Here is a 22,120-nt window from a genome sequence, read left to right on the forward strand (position 1 = left end):
TATTCCCTCCTTCTCTATTTTTCAGAATTGTTTGAATAGGATTGGCATTAGTTCTTCTTTAAATGTTTGCTAAAATTCAGCAATGAAGCCATCAATCCTGGGCTTTTCTTTGCTGAGAGACTTTTTTTTTTTTTGGAGACCTGATAACACTCCATCACCCAGGCTAGAATGTAGTAGTGCAATCTTGGCTCACCACAGCCTTGACTTCCCAGTCCCAAGCAATCCTCCCACCTCAGTTTCCTGGAGAACTGGGACTACAGGTGTACACAACCACACCTGGCTAATTTCTTTTCTTTTCTTTTCTTTTCTTTTTTTTTTTTTTGTAGAGATAGGGATCTCCCTGTGTTGCCCAGGCTAGTCTTGAACTCCTGGGTTCAGGTGATCCTCCAACCTTGACCTCCCAAAGTGCTGGGATTATAGGTATGAGCCACTTATGCCCAGCTTGCCGGGAGACTTTTTATAACAGTTTCGATCTTGTTACTTGTTACTGGTATGTTGGAGTTTCGGATTTCTTCATAGTTCAATATTGACAGGTTGTATGTGTCTAGAAATTTATCCATTTGTTTCAAGTTTTCCAAATTATTGGCATATAGTTGCTTATGATAGCCTCTAATGATCCTTCAGATTTCTGCGGTATCAATTGTAATGTCTCCTTTTTCATCTCTGATTTTATTTGGCTCTTCTCTCTTTACTAAAAAATATTAGTCTGGTTAAAGGTTTGTCAGGTTTATTTTCTCAAAAAAAATTCATATTTTGTGAATCTTTTGTGTTGTTTTCTTGGTTTCAATTTCATTTATTTCTGCTTTGATCTTTTTATGAATATTTCTTTTCTTCTATTAATTTTGGGTTTAGTTTGCTCTTGCTTTTCTAGTTAAGATGCATCATTAGGTTGTTTACTTCAAGTTTTTCTACTTTTTTGATTGATACAGGCACTTAAGCTATAAACTTTCCTCTTAGTACAGCTTTCACTGTATCCTATAGGTTGTGGCATGTTGTGTTTTCATTATCACTTGTTTCAAGAAATTTTTAATTTCCTTCTTAATTTCTTCATTGACAGACTGGTTGTGTTCAGGAGTTTAATTTCCATGTTTCTATAGTTTCCAAAATTCTTTATTGATTTCTAGTTTTATTCCATTGTGGTCAGAGAAGGTACTTGATTTGATTCCATTTCTTGAAAATGTTTTAACACTTGTTTTGTGGCCTAACATATGGTATATCCTTCAGAATGATCCATGTGCTGAGGAAAAGAATGTGTATGTTGCAGCCACTGGATGAAATATTCTGTAAATATCTATTAAGTCCATTTGGTCTTTAGTGCAGATTAAATCTGACATTTCTTTGTTGATTTTCTGTCTGGATGATCTGTTCAATGCTGAAAGTGAAAGTGGGGTGTTGAAGTATCCAGCTATTACTGTATTAGTCTGTCTCTCTCATTAGCTCTAATAATATTTGCTTTATATATCTGGGTGCTCCAGACATATTTACAATTGTTATATTCTCTTGCTGAATTGACACCTTTATTATTAGTGACCTTTTTTGTCTCTTATAATTTTTGTCTTGAACTCTATTTGGTCTGGTGTAAGTATAGCTACTCCTGCTCTTTTTTGGTTTCCATTTGCATGAAATATTTTTTTCCATCTCTTTATTTTCAATCTACATGTGTCTGAGGCAGGCTGATCTCCTGAGGTCAGGAGTTTGAGACCAGCCTGACCAACATGGTGAAACCCTGTCTCTACTAAAAATACAAAAATTAGCCGGGTGTGGTGGTGGGTCCCTGTAATCCCAGCTACTTGGGAGGCTGAGGCAGGAGAATCCCTTGAACCTGGGAGTTGGAGGCTGCAGTGAGCCAAGATTGCACCATTGCATTCCAGCCTGGATGACAGAGTGAGACTCTATCTCAAAAAAAAAGTTGTTATAGTTACTGTTTTTCATTGGTTCTTCCTTTAGGCTTTCTACTCAATATATGAGTAGTTTACAAACCACAATTAACAGTGTTACACTATTCTGTGGTTTTCTATGTACTTACTATTACCAGTGAGTTTTGTACCTTGAGATGATTTCCTATTGCTTATTAACATCTTTTGCTTTCAGACTGACGAACTCCCTTTAGCATTTCTTGTAGGACAGGTCTAGTGTTAATGAAATCCCTTAGCTTTTGTCTGTCTGGGAAAGTATTTCTCCTTCATGCTTGAAAGGTATTTTCACTGGATACACTATTATAGGGTAAAATTTTTTCCTTTGTCACTTTAAATATGTCATGCCTTTCTCTCCTGGCCCGTAAGGTTTCCACTGAAAAGTCTGCTGCCAGATGTTGGAGTGCTGTTGTATGTTACTTATTTCTTTTTTTTTTTTTTTTTTTGAGACAGAGTCTCGCTCTGTCGCCCAGGCTGGAGTGCAGTGGCCATCTCGACTCGCTGCAAGCTCCACCTCTCGGGTTCACGCCATTCTCCTGCCTCAGCCTCCCGAGTAGCTGGAACTACAGACGCCTACCACCACGTCCGGCTAGTTTTTTGTATTTTTAGTAGAGACAGGTTTATCTTGCTGCTTTTAGAATTTTGTTTCTTTCTTATCCTTGAGTTTAAAGATGAAAGATCATGTAATAAAATCATTCTAACATTCCTATGAAAAAACAAGAGAAAATGGCTAGGACATTTTTTAACTTGTACCAGCAGGTGTTAAATACATTATAACACTATAATAGTTCAAATAATGTAGAATCATGTAAAATAGTTCTTATACAAGAATGAAGAGAGAGATCAATGGAACAGTCAGAATAAAATGCTAGTATACATAAGAACTTTGTATATCATATTTATACATATGTAGAGAAACAAAATCCAATGGAAACATGAAAAGATGCACAAAATCATCATCAGGGAAATGCAAATTAAAACCACAATGAGATGCTAGTGCATACCATTAAAAGGGCAAAAATTGAAAAGACTGACAATATCCAGTTTTGGCAAAGATGTAAAGCAACGGGAACTCTCTCATACATTGTTGTCAAGAATGCAAAGTGGTCCAGCCACTTTGGAAAACAATTTGTTAGTTTCTTATAAAGTTAAACATATACTTATCATACAACTAGCAGTTTTACACGTAGGTACCCAAGAGAAACAAAATCATATGTCTGCACAGAGAGATATGCATGAACACTCATAACAGTTTTATTCAAAATAGCACAAAACTTTAAACAATGCCAATGAATGAATGAACAGTGATATATCTATACATTGCAATATTATTCAGCAACAAAAAGGAATGAACTACTGATACATGCAACAACACAGATAAATCTCAAAAGCATCATAAGTAAAAAGCCAAATTGAAATACAATATGACATTCTCAAAAAGGCAAAACTAGAGGGACAGAAAACAGACCAGTGATTCCCAGGGCCAGGGAAATTCAGGAGAAATGGGTTGCAGTGGACATAAGCGAATTCTGGGGGGTGATAATAAATTCCCATCTTAATTATGGTGGTGGTTGCATGACTACACATATTTTCAAAACTCATAAATCCATATAACTAAAATAGGTAAATTTTATCATATGCAAATTGTATCTCAAACTCAACTTTTAAAATTGACTCCCATATTTTAAAAATCAATGAAAAATGAATGGATTTATTCAGTAAAATGATGTGGAGAAAATTAACTATTTAGAGATAAATACATTTGATTATTTCATTCAGTATGCCAAAATAAATTCCTTTTGAATTAAATAATAAAATGTAAAAACAAACTATTAAATAACAAAACATAGGCAAAAGTTTATATAATGCCTGGGTGTGAAAGGATTTTTTAGGCTTAAAAACTATATACAAAACTATCAAAGTTGGTAATATTTGACTATTTAAAGATTAAATATTTCTGTATGTCAAAATCAGAGTCAAGTGGAAAAAATATTTGTCATACATGTAATAATAGGTGAATATATGAAGCACACAGTTTAAAAGGAAAATGTCAGAACCCCATAGAAAAATGGGCAAAAGCTCTGAATAAAAAAGATAAAACAGAAAATACAAACGATAGATAAATTTATGAGAAAACATTTACCTCACTAATAAAGAGAAGCAAATTAAAACCAAAAGATACCAATGTAGCAAGGTTTTTTCTTTTTGATAAGAGTCAATGCTACCAAGAGGTTGGTAAAAGAGACACTCATGCTGCTGGCAGAAGAGCAAGTCTGTACAACCTTCTTGAGACTTGAACACTTGAAAACATCTGTCAAGAACTTTAAACATTAATATACTCTGATCCCACATATTTGTTCTAAAAATATATCCAGAGAAACTATTAGAGATTTTTTCAAAACTTCCTTAACAAATAAATTAACCACAGCATTGTTTAAAAAACTGAAAATAATTGATAAGGTCTTCAACAATAAAGAGTTAAATCAAATCTGATAAGACAGAATATTACACAGTTGTGAAAAAAGTCTCTGGAAACTTAACCACAGAAATGCTTATAAGACAATATTAAGTGAAAAAGGATACAGAACTCTGTATAAGCCCAATTAATTTTGAAAAATCATATGCAAGGAATTGTTCAGTGCTACTGGTAAGCAAAATGGACAAAAACTCTGGTCCTCATGGAATCTGTAATCTGTTGTCTTGCTCACCACTGTATCCATAGAGCCCAGTACAGTGCTCAACAAATATTTGTTAAAGGAACACCAATAGGAAAGAGAACAAAAAGGAAAGGATAAGCTTGAAAAATAAGCCGTGCCTTCATCTGGACCAGACAAAGTGATGAGGTCGCTCTCCCTATTTTCTCCTTCCTCTGTGCTCCATAACCCAGGAGAGAAACAGCAGCACTTATCAGTCTGACGGCAACTCATTGTGTGAGGAAGCCAACAAAGTATCAATGGAACAGCAAGCACAACACAGCTTCCAGTGCATTTGTACAGTGAAGGGGACAGATACATGACTAAGATATGGTCAATTAGCTAATAAATCAAGTTAGCAAGACAAGTTCAAAATCATAAAAAAAATAAAAGAATGGGCCAGACGCGGTGGCTCACGCCTGTAATCCCAGCACTTTGGGAGGCTGAGGTGGGCAGATTATGAGGTCAGGAGATCGAGACCATCCTGGCTAACACGGTAAAACCCGGTCTCTATTAAAAATACAAAAAATTAGCCAGGCACAGTGGCAGGTGCCTGTAGTCCCAGCTACTCGGGAGGCTGAGGCAGGAGAATGGCATGAACCCGGGAGGTGGAGCTTGCAGTGAGCCGAGATGGTGCCACTGCACTGAGCCTGGATGACAGAGAGAGACTCCTTCTCAAAAAAAAAAAGAAAGAAAAGAAAAAAATGCAAGGAATTTCTCAGTACTGTACCGTCCTGGCCTATTTGAGACAATTTTAAAAAATGAGTGGCCACTTTCAGTTACTGCAGTGCAAAGAAAGGATCATTTATGCACTACAACTGTAAGAGCTTTAACTCTTTCCTCTTTGCACATTTAGAATTTGACATTCGTGTCTGATACAGCAGGAAGAAACAACACAGAGAAGCAAGGAAATTTACTTTCAACTGTTATTAGCTGTAGTCTCAGGGGTCAAAGATGTTTCAAGCAGACAGATGTTTCCCCAACAGAAAAAAAAAAAAAAAAAAAAGAAGGATCTCTTTTTAAAAGATACGGTTAGTAGTAATAGGTCCAAATGTTCTTAAGGGGTAAAATCCTAGAACCTCAGCAAGATAGAAAATAGTCATCATATCAAGTTCAGAATTTCAGAAAATCCAGATTGTTCTTATCATATAGCAGGGAACTGGACCTGGCCTTATAATCTACTGTTATAGTTGTCACAGATAAAATATTTGAGCACTGAATATGTTTTCATATCAATCAACCTCATTTCATCTTTAGAAAATCCCTATGAGTATCTCCATTTCACAGAGAAGGAAATCGGCTGGGAGGTGAAGTCACAGAGCTAATAAGTATAAAATCCGGGACAAAGAGGCTGCCATTCATACAGGGTGAATTTCAGGGGACAGGTAGGAAGGTGACTCTTTACCAACATTTCACTCCTCACCATATCCTGGATTCTATCAGTATTTCTCTGATTGAGGTAAAACATCCTCCTAATCTAGAGTTATCAGTCGGTGAGTTAATTTAGTAAATTGCTATTTGCCATTTGCACACTACGAATTCCCTCAACGTTGCTTTTCTTAACTGGCAAAGAACAAAGAGCTGGGGCTTTGGTAGAAAAAGGAAGGGAGCTTTCAGATGGAAACGTAGGGTGTTGCCTGGGAGGGGGTGATTGAGGGACAGGCAAAAGGAGAAAACAGGAGTAAGCAAGAAAGTGACTTCAACAAAACAGGGCTGGCAAGGGAGAGAGAGTGTAGCAAGGACACATGCAGGGAGATGGGCTGACCAGCCTTGAAATCAGGGGTGCGCAATTTGAGGTTTATAAACCAAAAAATAAAATCCTAAGGCCCCTCAACCATCTGAATGGGTCCCTCCTCTTGGCCAAGGGCATTACAAAGTTAACCCAAAAAATAAGTTTAGGCCATGATAGGAAGAGGGAGCCAGACATGGTTCATTATACCCTTTTGGAATCACTGATAGAACAGACCCTTTAAGTCCCCTAAGAAACATTTACAATCTATTCTCTCTGAAGCCTGCTACCTGGAAGTTTCATCTGCATGACAAAACCTTGGTCTCTACAATCCCTTATTGTAACCCAGTCATGGCTTCCTATTGATAATAACTCTTTCAACCAACTGCCAACCAAGAAAATCTTTGAATCGCCTGTGACTTGGAAGCCCCTGCTTTCAGTTGTCCTGCCTTTTCAGGCTGAATCAATGTACATCTTACATGCATTGATTAATGCCTTACGTCTCTCTAAAATGTATAAGACCAAGTTGTGGCCTGACCACCTTGGGCACATGTTCTCAGATCTCCTGAGGGCTGTGTCACGGGCCACTTGTCACTCATATTTGGCTCAGAATAAATCTCTTCAAATATTTTACAGAGTTTGATTTTCATTAACAAGTTGATTTAAAAAAACATACAAAAAAAAAAAAAAAAAAAAAAAAAAAAACAGTCCAGAAGGAATTTAGAGAAAGTTAGGGAAAAAATCTAAACTCAGCTCAGAAAACAAGGTGATCGTGAACTGAGACCTTCCTAGACTGGGGGAAGAAATGTGTCTAGATCAATTCTCAAAGTCCACTGCAGCTGAATTCCTGATTTCTGACCATTTCCATAAAATGTGTTTATTCTCTCTCTTCCTCAGGAGCCAGCCCACCATCATGACTGTTAAGCATGCTATATATTAAATTTAAGTAAAAGAAAGAAACAATCTTTGCAACTCCTTATGAGCACATTTTTTCCAAGAGACACCTTTACAAGGTTGTAACTCGACACCTTCTATCCAACACCCATGTGAGTGAAAGAGGAGTAAGACCCATTCCGAGTTGGCTGTATAATTTTGGGGTTCTGGGGTAGAAATCTGCAATTCCACGCCACCACCCAACCCACTCCCAAACACACGTGATCTTCTGAACTGCTCATCAAATACTTTGTGTGCCAAACAGGCCAGTGGTGACATTTCTGCCAAGTCATCTCTGCAAAATTGTTTGAAAGCAAAAGTAGGAAACGAAAGCAGTTAACAATTCTCTTGTACCTTGAATGCTTCTTTTAAAAAAGGCCTTACATCCTTCACACGACCAGACTCCATAGTGATATCCCGATGCGTAATCACTGCAGACAGCGCAGAAGTGAGCGTCCCTCTTTGAACTTGGACTAGTAACAGGGCTGGTGCAACGGTTCCCACTAACCTTCCTTTTCAATGTCTCTCTAGGGAGCAAAGAAAATATCCATTGAACAGAGCATAAAAGGGGAAAAAAGGGCTTTCTAGGGAAAAAAAAAAATAGCATGAACATTGCCTAATTTAATCTCTTTTTCCCCCAGGGTTCATGGTAAATATATTCCCGGAAATCTCATAGAGCAAAGCTTTTGATACTGATACCATATCTTCAAAGAGCCACGCTGTGGGGAATGACTAATGTTCGAAAGTGGGTAGGTGAGTTTATGCCCATCCACGTGATGCTGATGAGCATCTGTCACTGCAGAAGACCAGTCATAGCCATGGGGGAGGGGGTCCATCTCTAAGTGTAATGAAAGGAGTGGCTAGATCAAATCTTACCCACAGGTCTGAACCATAGGCAGGATATGCATTGGTCTTCTGTAGTTACTCGAGTTCACAAACGCTGCATAGATGGGCCTGAAGGCACACAACCACTTTCAAACATCAGTCATTCCCAACAGCATTGCTAAGCAGCCCTTCAGACATTTTAGGTTCCCATTTAAATGGAGAACAAACATCTCACTCTCTGCAATTTCAGATAAAGGTCTAGATTTAAAATAACTTTCAGGTCGGGAGCAATGGTTCATGCCTGTAATCCTAGCACATTGGGGGGGCCAAGGTGGGCATATCACCTGAGGCCAGGAGTTCGAGACCAGCTTGGCCAACAAGGTAAAACCCTGTATCTACTAAAAATACAAAAATTAGCCAGGCATGATGGCACACACCTGTAATCCCAGTTACTTTGGAGGCTGAGGCAGAAGACTGCTTGAATCCAGGAGGCAGAGGGTGCAGTGAGCCAAGATTGCACCACTGTACTCCAGCCTGGGCAACAGAGTGAGACTCTGTCTCAAAAAAATAAAATAAAAATAATTTTACGAGGAGTAACAAATGGACTTTAAGTTACCTTGAGATGAATGGGAGACAAGAAAAAGGGGGAAGAGAAGAGAAGAGAAAGGGAGAGACAAAAAAGAAGAGAGAAGAGAAGAGAGAGAACAAGCAAGTGCCTGGCCTGGAAAGGCTTGGAAGGAAGCAGAGGCTTGAGGTTCATAAAGGAACAGAGAGTCTAGCAAGGGAGCCCCAGGCAGGCCCCAAAACACATCTGGCTAGTTCCTGATGTTGCCAGGGCATGGTTCTTTCAGAAAGAGAATGGTGAAGGTATTATTGATTTATAAATGAAGGTAATTATATCATGGGTTAATTTGCCCCAAAATTAGCAGAACTTTGATTATAATTCATGCTCAGAAACAAAATATGTCTTCCTTTAAAGAAGGAAGAAAAAAAAAACCATTACTTTAAAAAAGTTATCCACAATGTTTATATTCTCTTCTTTATTTTACCAATGAGTAAAATGTTTTTAAAAGAAGAAAAAAAAGAATTATGGTGCAATGTTACCGTCTCAAAGTTTTATGATAATATTTGAAAGTAACGAATTTCAATATCCAATATGCCCTTAGTACTTTGTTTTAGATGTTTATCTCCCCCTCTCCTTTCTCATTATACCATCCCTTCCCTTCATACCTATTATCATTAGAAATATTAATAATTAGATGGAAATAACCCATAACATTACCTTGCATTTAAAGAGTACACATATCCTTTATAACTTCAGGGAATGTTAACTGAAGCCTATACTTCAATAGTTTCCACCAATCTTTATATAATGTTATTATTTTAGTTCATAGTTAAAAAGCTTATACCAATCATCTGTCTTTTCAGGCTTTGCATGTCTAGAATTTCATTTAAGTTGTAATACTGCCACAGTTACTTTTATCCTGGAAACAATTTGTCATTAACATTAAATTGTGATTTCACTATAAGACGACTCTAAAACTGAAAGTAAAGTAAAAATCATTTTTCAAATCCAAATAACTCCGTTAACAGTGACTTAAGTTCAGACCAGGCACAGTTGTTCATCACGTCTATAATCTCAGCACTTTGGGAGGCCAAGGCAGGCGGATCATTTGAGGTCAGGAGTTCAAGACCAGCCTGGCCAACATGGTGAAACCCTGTCTCTACTAAAAACACACACACACACACACAAAAAAAAAAACAAAAAAAAAAAAACGAGCTAAGCATGGTGGCACGCGCCTGTAATCCCAGCTACTCAGGAGGCTAAGGCACTAGAATCACTTGAACCCAGGAGGTGGAGGTTGCAGTGAGCCGAGATCGCGCCATTGTACTCCAGTCTGAGTGACAGAGCGAGACCCTGTCTCAAAAAAAGAAAAAGAGTGACTTAAGTTCAGTCTTTACTGTATAAAGACAATAGTCATGATAGCAAATTCTCCCCACAACACTGATGTACACATACCACTTTTTAATGAGAACTAAAGTATCAGAACAGAACAGGGCATCCTGTGTTTTGGGTGCTCTAAGTAAACTATGTAATTAATAAAATAAAGAACTTAGGCCAGGCGCAGTGGTTCACGCCTGTAATCCCAGCACTTTGGGAGGCCAAGGCGGGTGGATCACGAGGTCAGGAGATCGAGACCATCCTGGCTAACATGGTGAAACCCCCTCTCTACTAAAAATACAAAAAATGAGCTGGGCATGGTGGCAGGCGCCTATAGTCCCAGCTACTCCGGAGGCTGAGGCAGGAGAATGGCATGAACCCAGAAGGCAGAGCTTGCACCGAGCCGAGATTGTGCCACTGTACTCCAGCCTGGGTGACAGAGAGAGACTCCGTCTCAAAAAAATAAAAATAAAAATAAAAATAAAATAAAATAAAGACCTTGTCTAACATATTATTTCCTTCTCACTAAACCATAAAGTGATTTGAGAAATGGCCAGGAACTATAATTCAGAATGAAGACTGGACTTACCTGTTTACAGGTAAGGTGTGTTCTAGTGATCTTGCTTCACACCAGGGACTCTTTTGAGGTTCTACATACAGATGTGATAACTGGCGATGGACTGCTAAAGGAGAAAGGTGTCCAGGTGTTGGCCACAACACATTTGGGCTTGCGGTCTGCCGACCAGGCCCACCTTCCAAGTTAGTGACATTGCTGGGAATGCTGTAATTCATCACAGCAGGGCTATAGAATGTCATGGCTGGATATTCATGGTGGCTCTCTACATAGGAGGAAGGTACGTATATAGAGCCGTGCTCCAGGGGTAAGATGGATTGACTGCAGTTGTAGGAGGAAGGAGAATTAAGGCTAGATGGTGAATTTTTTATATCCATGTCTTGAGATAACAGCTGAGAAAACACCTTGCAAGAAGAGGCACAAAGGTCATTATAATGTTCTCAAAGATTCGTGGGCAAGTATAATGGCTGTAAAGAAACACAGAGGATATTGCCAAGTTAGTTAGAGCTACAGGTGTAACTACAAAAATTTAAATATTTTCATTAAAAAAATACACACATTTGTATGAGATTACAAATACATCCTGAAAATATATATATGAAAATATTAACCTCAGAGGAGTGGGAATGTGAGGCATGAAACTCACATTTTCTGCTTCATTAATCTCTTCATTGCTTGTTTGTTTAATCAACAGTTTAAGCACAAGAGTTTAATCATGAAAATTTGTTATAAAATAGTCTTTAAAACTAGAAAACACAGGATTAAATAAAAATGAAAGTTGTTATGGAAAAATAAACAAGAATAACCAAGTAAACCCTAAAAGAGAAGATCAATGAGCAAGGCTAGTCTCAACCAATATGAAAATACACTAAGGCCAAGTGAGTGGCTTACGCCTGTAATCCCAACACTTTGGGAGTCTGAAGTGGGCAGATCACTTGAGGTCAGGAGTTCGAGATCAGCCTGGGCAACATGGTGAAACCTCATCTCTACAAAAATTAGCCAGGCATGATGGCATGTGCCTGTTGTACCAGCTACTCAAGAGGCTGAGGCGGGAGGATTGCTTAAACCCAGGAGGCAGAGGTTGTAGTGAGAAGAGATCATGCCACCGCACTCCAGCCTGGGTGATAGAGTAAGACCATATCTCAAAAAAAATAAAAAAGAAAGAAAACACGTTATGAATCTTCAATAATGAAAGACAATGGATATTAGCAGAAGAGACTGACCAGTGTAACTGTGTCACTTATCAATCTGTTGCCTCTAGGTTTGGTTTTGTTTTTGTCTTTTTTTTTGTTTTTGAGACAGGATCTCACTCTGTCACCCAGGCTGGAGTGCAGTGGCTTGATCTCGGCTCACTGCAACCTCCTGCCTCCCAGGTTCAAGCGATTCTCCTGCCTCAGCCTCCCAAGTAGCTGTACTACGGGTGTGCACCACCATGAATGGCCAATGTGTTGTATTTTTTAGTAGAGATGGGGTTTCATCATGTTAGCCAGGCTGGTCTCGAATTCCTGATCTCAAGTGATCCACCTGCCTTGGTCTCCCAAAGTGCTGGGATTACAGGCATAAGCCACCATGCCTGGCCTACCTCTCAGTTTTGAATGTGCCCTTCAATTTTTGCCCTACAGTAAACAACATAATTTTTGTATGTAAAGTGAGCACAAAGCTGGGGGTACTGGCTCATTACAGGCAAATCTTTTTTTTTTTTTGAGACAGAGTTTTGCTCTTGTTACCTAGGCTGGAATGCAATGGCACCATATCAGCTCACTGCAACCTCTGCCTCCCAGGTTCAAGCAATTATCATGCCTCAGCCTCCTGAGTAGCTGGGATTACACGCAAATGCCACCACACTAATTTTTGTGTTTTTAGTAGAGACAGGGTTTCACCATGTTGGCCAGGCTGGTTTCGAACTTCTCGCCTCAAGTGATCTGCCTGTTTTGGCCTCCCAAAGTGCTGGAATTACAGGTGTGAGCCACCATGCCCGGCCACAGTAATAGACAACATAATATCTGAGGTATAATTCATCACTTTCTTTCCCAAAACCACTCATTCCCTATTTGTGTTAATAGAAAAAGGCTATTATAGTTACGTTTGACTTCTCCCCTTGACTCAGTTAACTTTAATCACCAAGGCACATTGGTTTTTTTTCCCAATGCCTTTTTTCCACTGTCTGTCTTTTGCTGCCATCTTGAAGTAAGCTCTCATTACTTTTTTTTTTTTTTTTTTTTTTTGAGATTGAGTCTCACACTGTCACCCAGGCTGGAGTGCAGTGGCGCAATCTTGGCTCACTACAACTTCCACCTCCCAGGTTCAAGCGATTCTCCTATCTCAGCCTCCCAAGTAGCTGGCATTACAGGCGCCCATCACTACACGCGGCTAATTTTTTGTATTTTTAGTAGAGGCGGCATTTCACCATCTTGGCCAGGCTGGTCTCGAACTCCTGACCTTATGATTTGCCTGCCTCAGCCTCCCAAAGTACTGGGATTACAGGTGTGAGTCACCGTGCCTGGCCCAAAGTTTTTGTGTGTATGTGTGTTAAAATACAGGTAACATAAAATTTACCATCCTAGCCATTTCTAAGTATAAAGTTCAGTAGTGTTAAGTATATTCACATTGTTGTGCAACCAATCTCTAGAACTCATTTCATCTTGCAAAACTAAAAGCCTCTATCTGTTAAACAAATTCCCCACTCCTCCCTTCCCCCAGCCCCTGGCAACCACCAGCCTACATTCTGTCTCTATGGATGTGATGACTCTAGGTACCCAGCAGTGGTGAAACCAACTATCAGACCACACCAACAAACGACAAACGCCAGGATGCACCTAGCCAATCAATCAGGTGCATGGCAACTTTGCTTAGAAAATACAGATCTCACATCTCAACATATCACCAATCAACTTGTGTAGAATTTCCACATACCCCCAGAAGGATGATAATTACAGTCAGAGAACTGACTTCCGAAGAGTCATTAAAAGGCTAGGTGCTTTTTGTTTGGATATATTTTAGATATTCCAGATTCATGTAATTCACAGATTCACTCTTTGTCAGTGGCATCTTGGATAGGAACTTGGTAGCCAAGGCAAAGATTTTTTCTTCCTAAGCAGAGCCATAATAAGGGGAAGGAATGATGAACTTACACCATTGTAATAGTTCTCTGAGACAGGACAACAGGTAGTAAAAAAAAAAAAAAAAAAAAAAAAAGGGGGAGGGGTTCTTCTCTACCAGCGGTCTATAAAAATAAATCAACAAACCCATTCTGGTTGAGAAGCCCTCCTCTAAAACAGAGATATAAACTGGTCAAAGGAAAGACTCCCCAAAAATTTAATTTAACATTGTAGGGCAGCGTTTTCCCAACACATCGTTTAAATGTTCAAACATGGCCTCAGTACAATGTTCTGGTACAACAGGAAAAAAAAAAGTCTCTAAAGAGTTTAATTGTTGGGCCTGGCATGGAATTTCACCTGGCCAACCAAAGAACTAGTACCCAGACATCCTGATTCTAAGAATTATTCATTTATTTGCATGTCAATTTTCTTTAATTAGTCACCATAACCTAAAATAGTTGGTCCATATCCTGGGTGGGGAACAGCCCTGTGTTCTGTCCAGAGATTTCTCTCACTCCCCCAGCACATACCCCTGTGTTTGACCGTCTCAGGTCACATCTGAATTCAGCCAGAAAGCTTTTTGTACACATGGGATCATGCATGGTGTTCTAACAAACTGGCTGGGGAACATACTATGTCTTTTGAATTTAAAAAAAAAAAAGGTATTTAAAATTCCCAATATTGACAGTGATTCATGGAGAAGAAAAATGTTGGCCCTAGAAATGGCAGAAAGATACTCCAAAAATACTGGACTGATTTTTATCAAAGCAACTATAAATCTAGTTAATAAGAAATCAGGGCCGGGCGTGGTGGCTCACGCCTGTAATCCCAGCACTTTGGGAGGCCAAGGCAGGCAGATCACGAGGTCAGGAGTTCAAGACCAGCCTAACCAACATGGTGAAACCCCATCTCTACTGAAAATACAAAAATTAGCCAAGTAGGGTGGCGCATACCTGTAATCCCAGCTACTTGGAAGGCTGGGGCAGGAGAATTGCTTGAATCTGGGAGGCAGAAGTCGCAGTGAGCTGAGATCATGCCACTGCACTCCAGCTGGGCGACAGGGAGAGATTCCATTAAAAAAAAAAAAAAAAAGAGAGAGAAATCAGTCACCTGGGCATGGGTGGCTCATGCCTGTAATCCCAGCACTTTGGGAGGCCGAGGTAGGCGGATCACCTGAGGTCGGGAGTTCGAGACCAGCCTGAACAACATGGAGAAACCCAGTCTCTACTAAAAATACAAAATTAGCCAGCCGTGGCAGTGCATGCCTATAAACCCAGCTACTCAGGAGGCTGAGGCAGGAGAATCACTTGAACCTGGGAGGTGGAGGTTGCGGTGAGCTGAGATCGCACCACTGCACTCCAACCTGGGTGACGAGCAAAACTGTCTCAAAAAAAGAAAAAAAAAACAAGGTCAGCCACCATCAAGCCTGTTCTTATGCATATTCTATCAATGGACAGAGCAGAACAGTCATTCTAGCCCCAGCTCTGCCTGAAAGCCAGGCAATCTTAGACAAATCCACAAATTCCCTGAGCTGCCACATCTTCTTCAGTAGAAACAGGTACCTATTTGGTGCTATATCTTTTCACAGTGCTCTAAGGATGAAATGAGATGTCTGTGAAAGGATTCTGAGGCCGGGCGCGGTGGCTCACACCTGTAATCTCAGCACTTTGGGAGGCCAAGGTGGGCAGCTCATGAGGTCAGGAGGTTGAGAGCAGCCTGGCTAACACAGCAAAACCTTGTCTCTACTAAAAATACAAAATTAGCCGGGCATGGTGGTACATGCCTGTAATCCCAGCTACTTGGGAGGCTGAGGCAGGACAATCACTTGAACCCAGGAGGCAGAGGTTGCAGTTAGCCGAGATCGTGCCATTACACTCCAGCCTGGGCAAAAAGAGCAAAACTCCATCTCAAAAAAAAAAAAAAGAAAGAAAAAGAAAAGAAATGATTCTGTAAGGTATTATTACACATCCAAGAAGATGAAGCCGTCTATTGGTATGTCATTGCATACATGTACAGTGTTGGTTGGAATTTCCAGACAAGTTACAATGTCTTTATGGCCACCCTGAAGATTTTTGCCTCCTAATTTTACTTTTTGACTTCTGTTCTACAGAAATCCATCACCTCTAGTCCAGATAGCTGGGCTGCTGGTAGCCTGCCAACACTGTGTGTGTGGACAAAATGCCACATATTCCTGGATGCCATATTCTCAAGCTTGCAGACTAGGAGGACTTAGACAGCTCATCCCTATTCTTCTTCCGCCTGCCCATCACACTTTCCCAAGCATTCAGTTCAAATGCCCCACATTTGTGTGCCCTACAGAAGTAAAAAATTCACACTCACAAAGCAGCAACTAGAAGGAAATTCATGGAAAAGATTTTAAAAGATTTCTTAAGCAGCAAGCATCCTTGATGTGCCTAAGCAGCTATTTGACAATTATCCGCTTTCTTTTTTTTTGAGACACGGTCTTGCTCTGTAACCCAGGCTGGAGTGTAGTGGTAAGATCATGGCCCACTGCAGCCTTGACCTCCTGGGCTCAAGGGATCCTCCAAACTCAACCCCCCAGGTAGCTGGGACTAAAGGCATGCACCATCATGCCCAGTTAATTTTTAAATTTTTGTACAGATGGTGTCTCACTGTGTTGCCCAGATTGGTCTCAAACTCCTGGCCCCAAGCAATCCTCCCACCTCGGCCTCCCAAAGTGCTGAGATCACAGGCATGAGCCACCACACCTGGCCAATTAGTATCTTTAAATGTATTCTATTTATTTATTATTTATTTAGAGATAGAGTCTTGCTTTGTTGCCCAGGCTGGAATGCAGTGGCATGATCTCGGCTCACTGTAACCTCTGACTCCCAGGTTCAAGCAATTCTCATGCTTCAGTCTCCTGAGTAGCTGGGATTATAGGCATGAGCCACCACAGGCCAGCTAATTTTTTGTATTCTTAATAGACAGGGTTTCATTATTTGGCCAGGCTGATCTCGAACTCCTGGCCACCTAGGCCTCCCAAAGTGCTGAGATTACGGGCGTGAGCCACCACACCCAGCCTTTTTAAATATATTCTTTCAAAACAAAATATTAAGGCCCTCAACTAATTTAATATTAGGAAGATAAAACACTCCAAAATCACCATAGAATTCATCATTAACAACTGATTTGCATGTAATTCTTAAGAACATGTACATCAGGAAACCCTGCTTCCTTCCAAAATGAGGAAAAGCTAATTCTCCTAGTAACCAATTGGTGCTTATTTAGTTGAATAGGAAATAGAGTTTTGAGGGCTTGAAAAGGGCAAGAGGACCAAGCCTCAAAGGCAGGGGTGGGAGAGAGTTCATCAGTCTTCTTGAGTGTCCTCTCTCAACAGCAAGTCTCTGCTCTTGCCTAATACCAACAACAGCCACAGACCATGCTCTGTAGGAACTGGACCAAATTCACATATTCATTTGGGACAGGGTTAGAGAGAATTCTGAGTGAAGAGATTCAAGATAACACGGCCAATCCAGAAGTTAGGTTGAATGCTCTCAACTCCCCTTCCAGGCCTGGGTTTGACAGTAGAACACACAACAATTTATTAACAAAATGCTGCACTCTGGCTTTGAGGAAACATACAAGGCCAGCAATCTATCTTTCCAGGTCACCCTAACTCTCCCGTCCTCTCTCAAGTACACCCACACAAAGATTCTCCACTAAATGCCCTTCATTTTCAAGACCTGTCATAATTCCAGCTAGGAAGGCCAACTATCCAGTTTGCTGGTTCCTCATAAACTTGCCACTCTGCATATCCTAGTTACTACCACTGTAACTGGGTATGCAAGGTAAGTTACATATTTAAAATACAGGCTGTTTTTCATAGAACAAAGGAAAAATGAAAAAGACATCAATTTTATATATGTATATTAGCAGTACCTACCAATAACAGGCTCCTAACTGCATACTGAATTGAATACTGTATTAAACAGTGAAAACTATTAGTTTACAAAAGATTTTGCATCTCCACCCACCAGGAAAATCTAGACTTTAAGACATGAGCAGAGAAAATGTAAAAATCCTGACATCTACAAATAAGTTGGGTACAGACCTAAGCCCCTATGAAGATAAATATTTTACCTTCAGCAATTGTAATCACTCTGCATTTTAAATGTCTTCAATTTGTCATTTTCAAACCCTCTTGTGCTTCTTACTATTTGATAATATGCAATTTCAGGTAGCTTTCTTAATCTCAGGTATAATGAAAGTTTTTTTTTTAATATAGAAGTTTTAAAATTCAAAGATTATACCAGAATGATGCATTCCACTAATGTGATATAAATAACTTTTAATGGCCTTGTATTTCAGTTCAGGATAACTAATGATATATGCCATAACCAAAGGCTTAAACCACAATAGAATCTAAATCTGCTAAGAACTAAATCTAGTAGCCCTATATGAATTTAACACTTAGTCCAAGTCTCTAGCTTCCCATTTGCAAGTAGCATTGTCTTTGCCTTGATTTATCCCAAGGTACTAGAATTCAAAATACCACAAACTGACTCATCCTATAAAAAGGGAACAACAGGTTTTTCTTTCAAAAAAAAAAAGTGAAGGAAAATACGTCTAAGTAAAAACACACTAAAAAGCAAAACTACATATTTATTATGTAGTTTTGATCAGTCATTTTCAGGGGCAGTGGGGTAGGTGGAGGTACAAAGGAGACTTTTGGGGTGATGGAACTGTCTTGTGTCTTGTCTGTGGTGCTGGTTACATGACTGTGCATCTGTCAGAATTCACAGAGGTACACTTACAGAGGCTAAATTTTACTGTATGTAAATTATACGGCAGTAGCCTAATTTTTTTAAGTGCTATTACATATAAAACAATGTGCTAGACACTGAATTATGACATCTAATGTTCAAGCATACAATTCTCAAGGGTTCTAGATGTATTATCAAAAACTTACCATTAAACACTTCAAGTTCAGCCTTCAGTATTTTATATTTTATCCACATTTATATTCTATAAAATGACTCAAAACATCACCTAAACTTATCACAAGATGAATTTTGAATCATTATGTGTTCAATACACGCTTAAAGAAAGTCTCATTGTCTTATTCTTAAAAGTGAACATATCAATATCTATTAAATGTTAATTATATGGTTATGGGTTGCATTTGCTACTAAATTTTACCTTTTCTGAATTATAAATACATTCTGAGAAACGCAAACTGTGATTAGATTTATTCACATCCCTCAGAACACTACGAAATGTGTCCTAAACATGTTAATTGATTTCAGAGACTTCTATGTCTTGAGCAAGACTTCAGTGTTAATAAGTGTCTCATGGCTTTTAAAATGAGAACGTCTCAGAAATTCATCTAAAAAATTGCTTGAACGTAAAATGCAATCCTAAGGTGTATACTCTAATGCCTATTGAAAAACAGATCCTTAGTTTCCTCCTAGAACTCATGTCAAAATACATTTTCTTCAGAAAAAATAGGAGTCAAAGATGTTAATCATGTTCTTTTCATAGTCACATTACATTTGCTTTTTACAACACTCAGAAAAGTCTTTCCTTTCACATATTCACTTTTTAAATGACAAACATCTTTCCCCTCACTAGACACTGAGTCACGAAACTTAGAGCAAAAGTAAAACTTTCTAATGGAATGCCCATGTAAATACTAGAAATAAAACAAAATAAGGCAAACTCTTTCCTTCAAAATGTTGCCTACCACACCCAAACACAATCCTGCTTTTTAAACAGCAAGTAAAATTAAATCAACCTTATTTTCCTAAATAGAAGTCCACTCAAAGTTTTTTTCACAAATATGATATTCACTTGACTTAATATTATCCTTCCCAGAAGAATAACACACAGGGTGTTAGAAGGCAGTTGTTGGACTCCTCTTCAGCAAATAAAGGAGACCAGATAGAGCTTAGCTTGGTCTGCCCAGGAAAGGAGGAGCGCAGCTTGCTGATACGGCTAAGGAATGCCAATTAATACATTTTAAAACCCCTATCATCTGCCTGAGACGTGTACATCTTCCTAGGCCCTCAAATTTCAATCAGAAAGTGTGTTCAACTCCACTGTCATTTCACCCACAGTGGGGAAATCCATCGAGGAAAACCATAGGAAAAAAAAAGTTTTTCAGACATTCATATTAACACAAGCAACCCAGAGCTCACAGCACAAACTAAATAAGTTAACTTGCCGGTGTCTTGAATGAAGACATTTAATCAAAGCATACGTTTTCCATCTTTCCAGTAGCTTTCAAGACAGTTGGTTTTGGTGACCGTTTTTTTGGTCTTTTATTGTTCTCAACATGACTGGTTTCTCACCGCAGGATTTCAAACAAAATGAGACAATTAAATGACATCTCAAGCGAAGGGGTGCTTACCTTGCAGATAAACACACGGGCCTTGCCTTCTCTAAAATGCGGACACGTGCTTTTCCAGCATTAGGGGGCTCCTGGCGCGCGCCCCGCGGCCACCTGTTGAGGAAAGCGAGCGCAGCTCCTGCAGCCCAGGCTCCGGGCGCCAGCCTTGCCCCGCAGCCCCGGGGCCCGTCGCAGCTCGGGTGGTCCCTCCCCGGCCCAGCGCTCGCCGCCTGTTCTCTGCCCTGCAAGTTTCAAGAGGCAGTTATTTCTCGCAGCCACTGCGCTTGCAACTGCCTCCGGGCGGGGGAGTGGGTCTCCAAAAAGCCAGCAGCTGGAGAAACTGAAAAGATCACAAGCGACTAAACGATAAGCCCCTTCTTCCTTTTAAAGACCGAGAGGAGGGTAGAGGGGAGTAGTGCCTGAGCCCACGTGACCACCGAGCCCGGGAGCCCGGCGGTCTCAGGAGCGCCCGGCGCCGCGCGTGACCCCAAAGTGGGAGCACCCTCGAGCCGCCTCCTGGTCCACCCCCAAGGATAGTGGCGCACAGATGGCGCTCCCCGCAGCCCCAGTCTCAGATTTAAGAGGTCTGTGGTAGGGCCTGAGAACATGCATTTCCAACCAGGTCCTGCGGGATGCCGACACTGATACAGCCAGTCTGGGGACCACACTTCGAGGATCACGTCTCCCAGCCCCTGACTCACATAAGTGTAATTCAGTACAGAAGTCTGATTCTAAGGAGCCAGTGGTGAAACCAGAGAGGCTTTGGGTTTGTCAAATCCCCAGCAGCAAACGTTAACTTCGGGTCCTGGAGTGGCAAAGCCGTGGACTAGAGGTGGAGGGCGTAGGTTCTCAGCTCTCAAGAGCTCGCTAGGAAGGCCTTTCGCGTTAGATCAAAGATCCCAGGGACTTCCTCGAACTCACTTGGTGGAAGTGGCACTGGGGAGACCTGTGCCTCCGGCCGCTGCGCCCTTCTCGGCTGGAGGTACCTGCCCACCCCTCTCCTCGGGCGAAGGCCCCTCGCGCCTCCTGGTGGCCGCCCCAGTTCCCCCAGCTTAACTGGGTGTTCCCCTCACCCAACCCAGGAGGAGCCCCAGGGTGTGAGACTGCGACCACCATCTTAACTGGCTTTAAGGCAGCTGCTGCTGATGAAAATGAAAAGGAAAGTAACGTGTGACCCACAGGCCATTGCGAGAACCCAGTGTCACATCTGTGCCTAATTATCAAACCATCTACTCAGGTGGCATAAGGGACATGGTTTTTGAGGGTTGTGATCCAGATCTCTAACAGAGGAAGACCAAGGGGGCATTTGGAGGGAACCTTTTACAGTACCAGCCTCAACTGTTTCGTGTTTAGCCAAAATAGACACAAGTGTGCTCCGGGTTGATAAGGATGAGGTCCACAGGTAATGAAGACAGGCTCCAAAGATGGAGAAGCACCTGCTTCATCAGCTAAACAATAGCTGTGAAAAGTCTCCACTGCCCCACACCAACTCCAATTTTCATTAAAGCTGACCTGGTTTCTCTCAGGTTGAAAGGCAGAGTCTCCCGGTCCTTGAGGCAGAGAAGTTAGTTTGGACAGGAAGAGTGTGTCGCTGGCAAATAAATGCAGTGGACAACATGCCAACCTCAGCCTCCCTGTCCCCTGTCCTGGGGTCTCTCAAGGTACCCAGTTCCCATATACTCCTCCTCATTGCCACCTTATGGAGAAAATGTTAAATGATGGTTTAAAAAAATCAGCTTCATGGCCAGGCATGGTGGCTCACACCTGTAATCTCAGCACTTTGGGAGGCTGAGGCAGGTGGATCACGAGGTAAGGAGTTCGAGACCAGCCTGACCAACATAGTGAAACCTCATCTCTACTAAAAATACAAAAATTAGCTGGACGTGGTGGCATGCACCTGTAATCCCAGCTACTCAGGAGGCTGATGCAGGAGAATCGCTTGAACCTGGGAGGTGGAGGTTGCAGTGAGCCAAGATCGCGCCACTGCATTCCAGCCTGGGTGACAAAGACTATGCCTCAAAAAAAAAAAAAAAAAAAAAAAAAAAAAAAAAAAAAATCAGT

At 40.7% G+C, this 22,120-nt stretch overlaps 1 protein-coding gene across 4 annotated transcripts in view; it reads right to left on the reverse strand.

Annotated features, from left to right (window-relative positions):
- Positions 1-20,747, reverse strand: part of ESR2 (estrogen receptor 2) — an 85,442-nt gene extending 64,695 nt beyond the window's left edge. For 2 of the 4 annotated variants that reach the window (XM_073011071.1, XM_007986933.3), the window contains exons 1-3: positions 20,081-20,189; positions 10,625-11,076; positions 7,623-7,795 (exon numbers count right to left, since the gene is read on the reverse strand). In XM_073011071.1, the coding sequence (XP_072867172.1) occupies positions 7,623-7,795; positions 10,625-10,986 (535 nt within the window). In that variant the 5' untranslated portion in view covers positions 10,987-11,076; positions 20,081-20,189. Of the gene's footprint in view, positions 1-7,622; positions 7,796-10,624; positions 11,077-14,660; positions 14,758-20,080 lie in introns of all 4 variants that reach the window. The other 2 variants (XM_073011070.1, XM_007986936.3) reach the window with 2 other exon arrangements.
- Positions 20,748-22,120: the final 1,373 nt, after the last annotated feature.

The sequence above is a fragment of the Chlorocebus sabaeus genome, chromosome 24, assembly GCF_047675955.1.
Source record: "Chlorocebus sabaeus isolate Y175 chromosome 24, mChlSab1.0.hap1, whole genome shotgun sequence".
Taxonomy (NCBI): domain Eukaryota; kingdom Metazoa; phylum Chordata; class Mammalia; order Primates; family Cercopithecidae; genus Chlorocebus; species Chlorocebus sabaeus.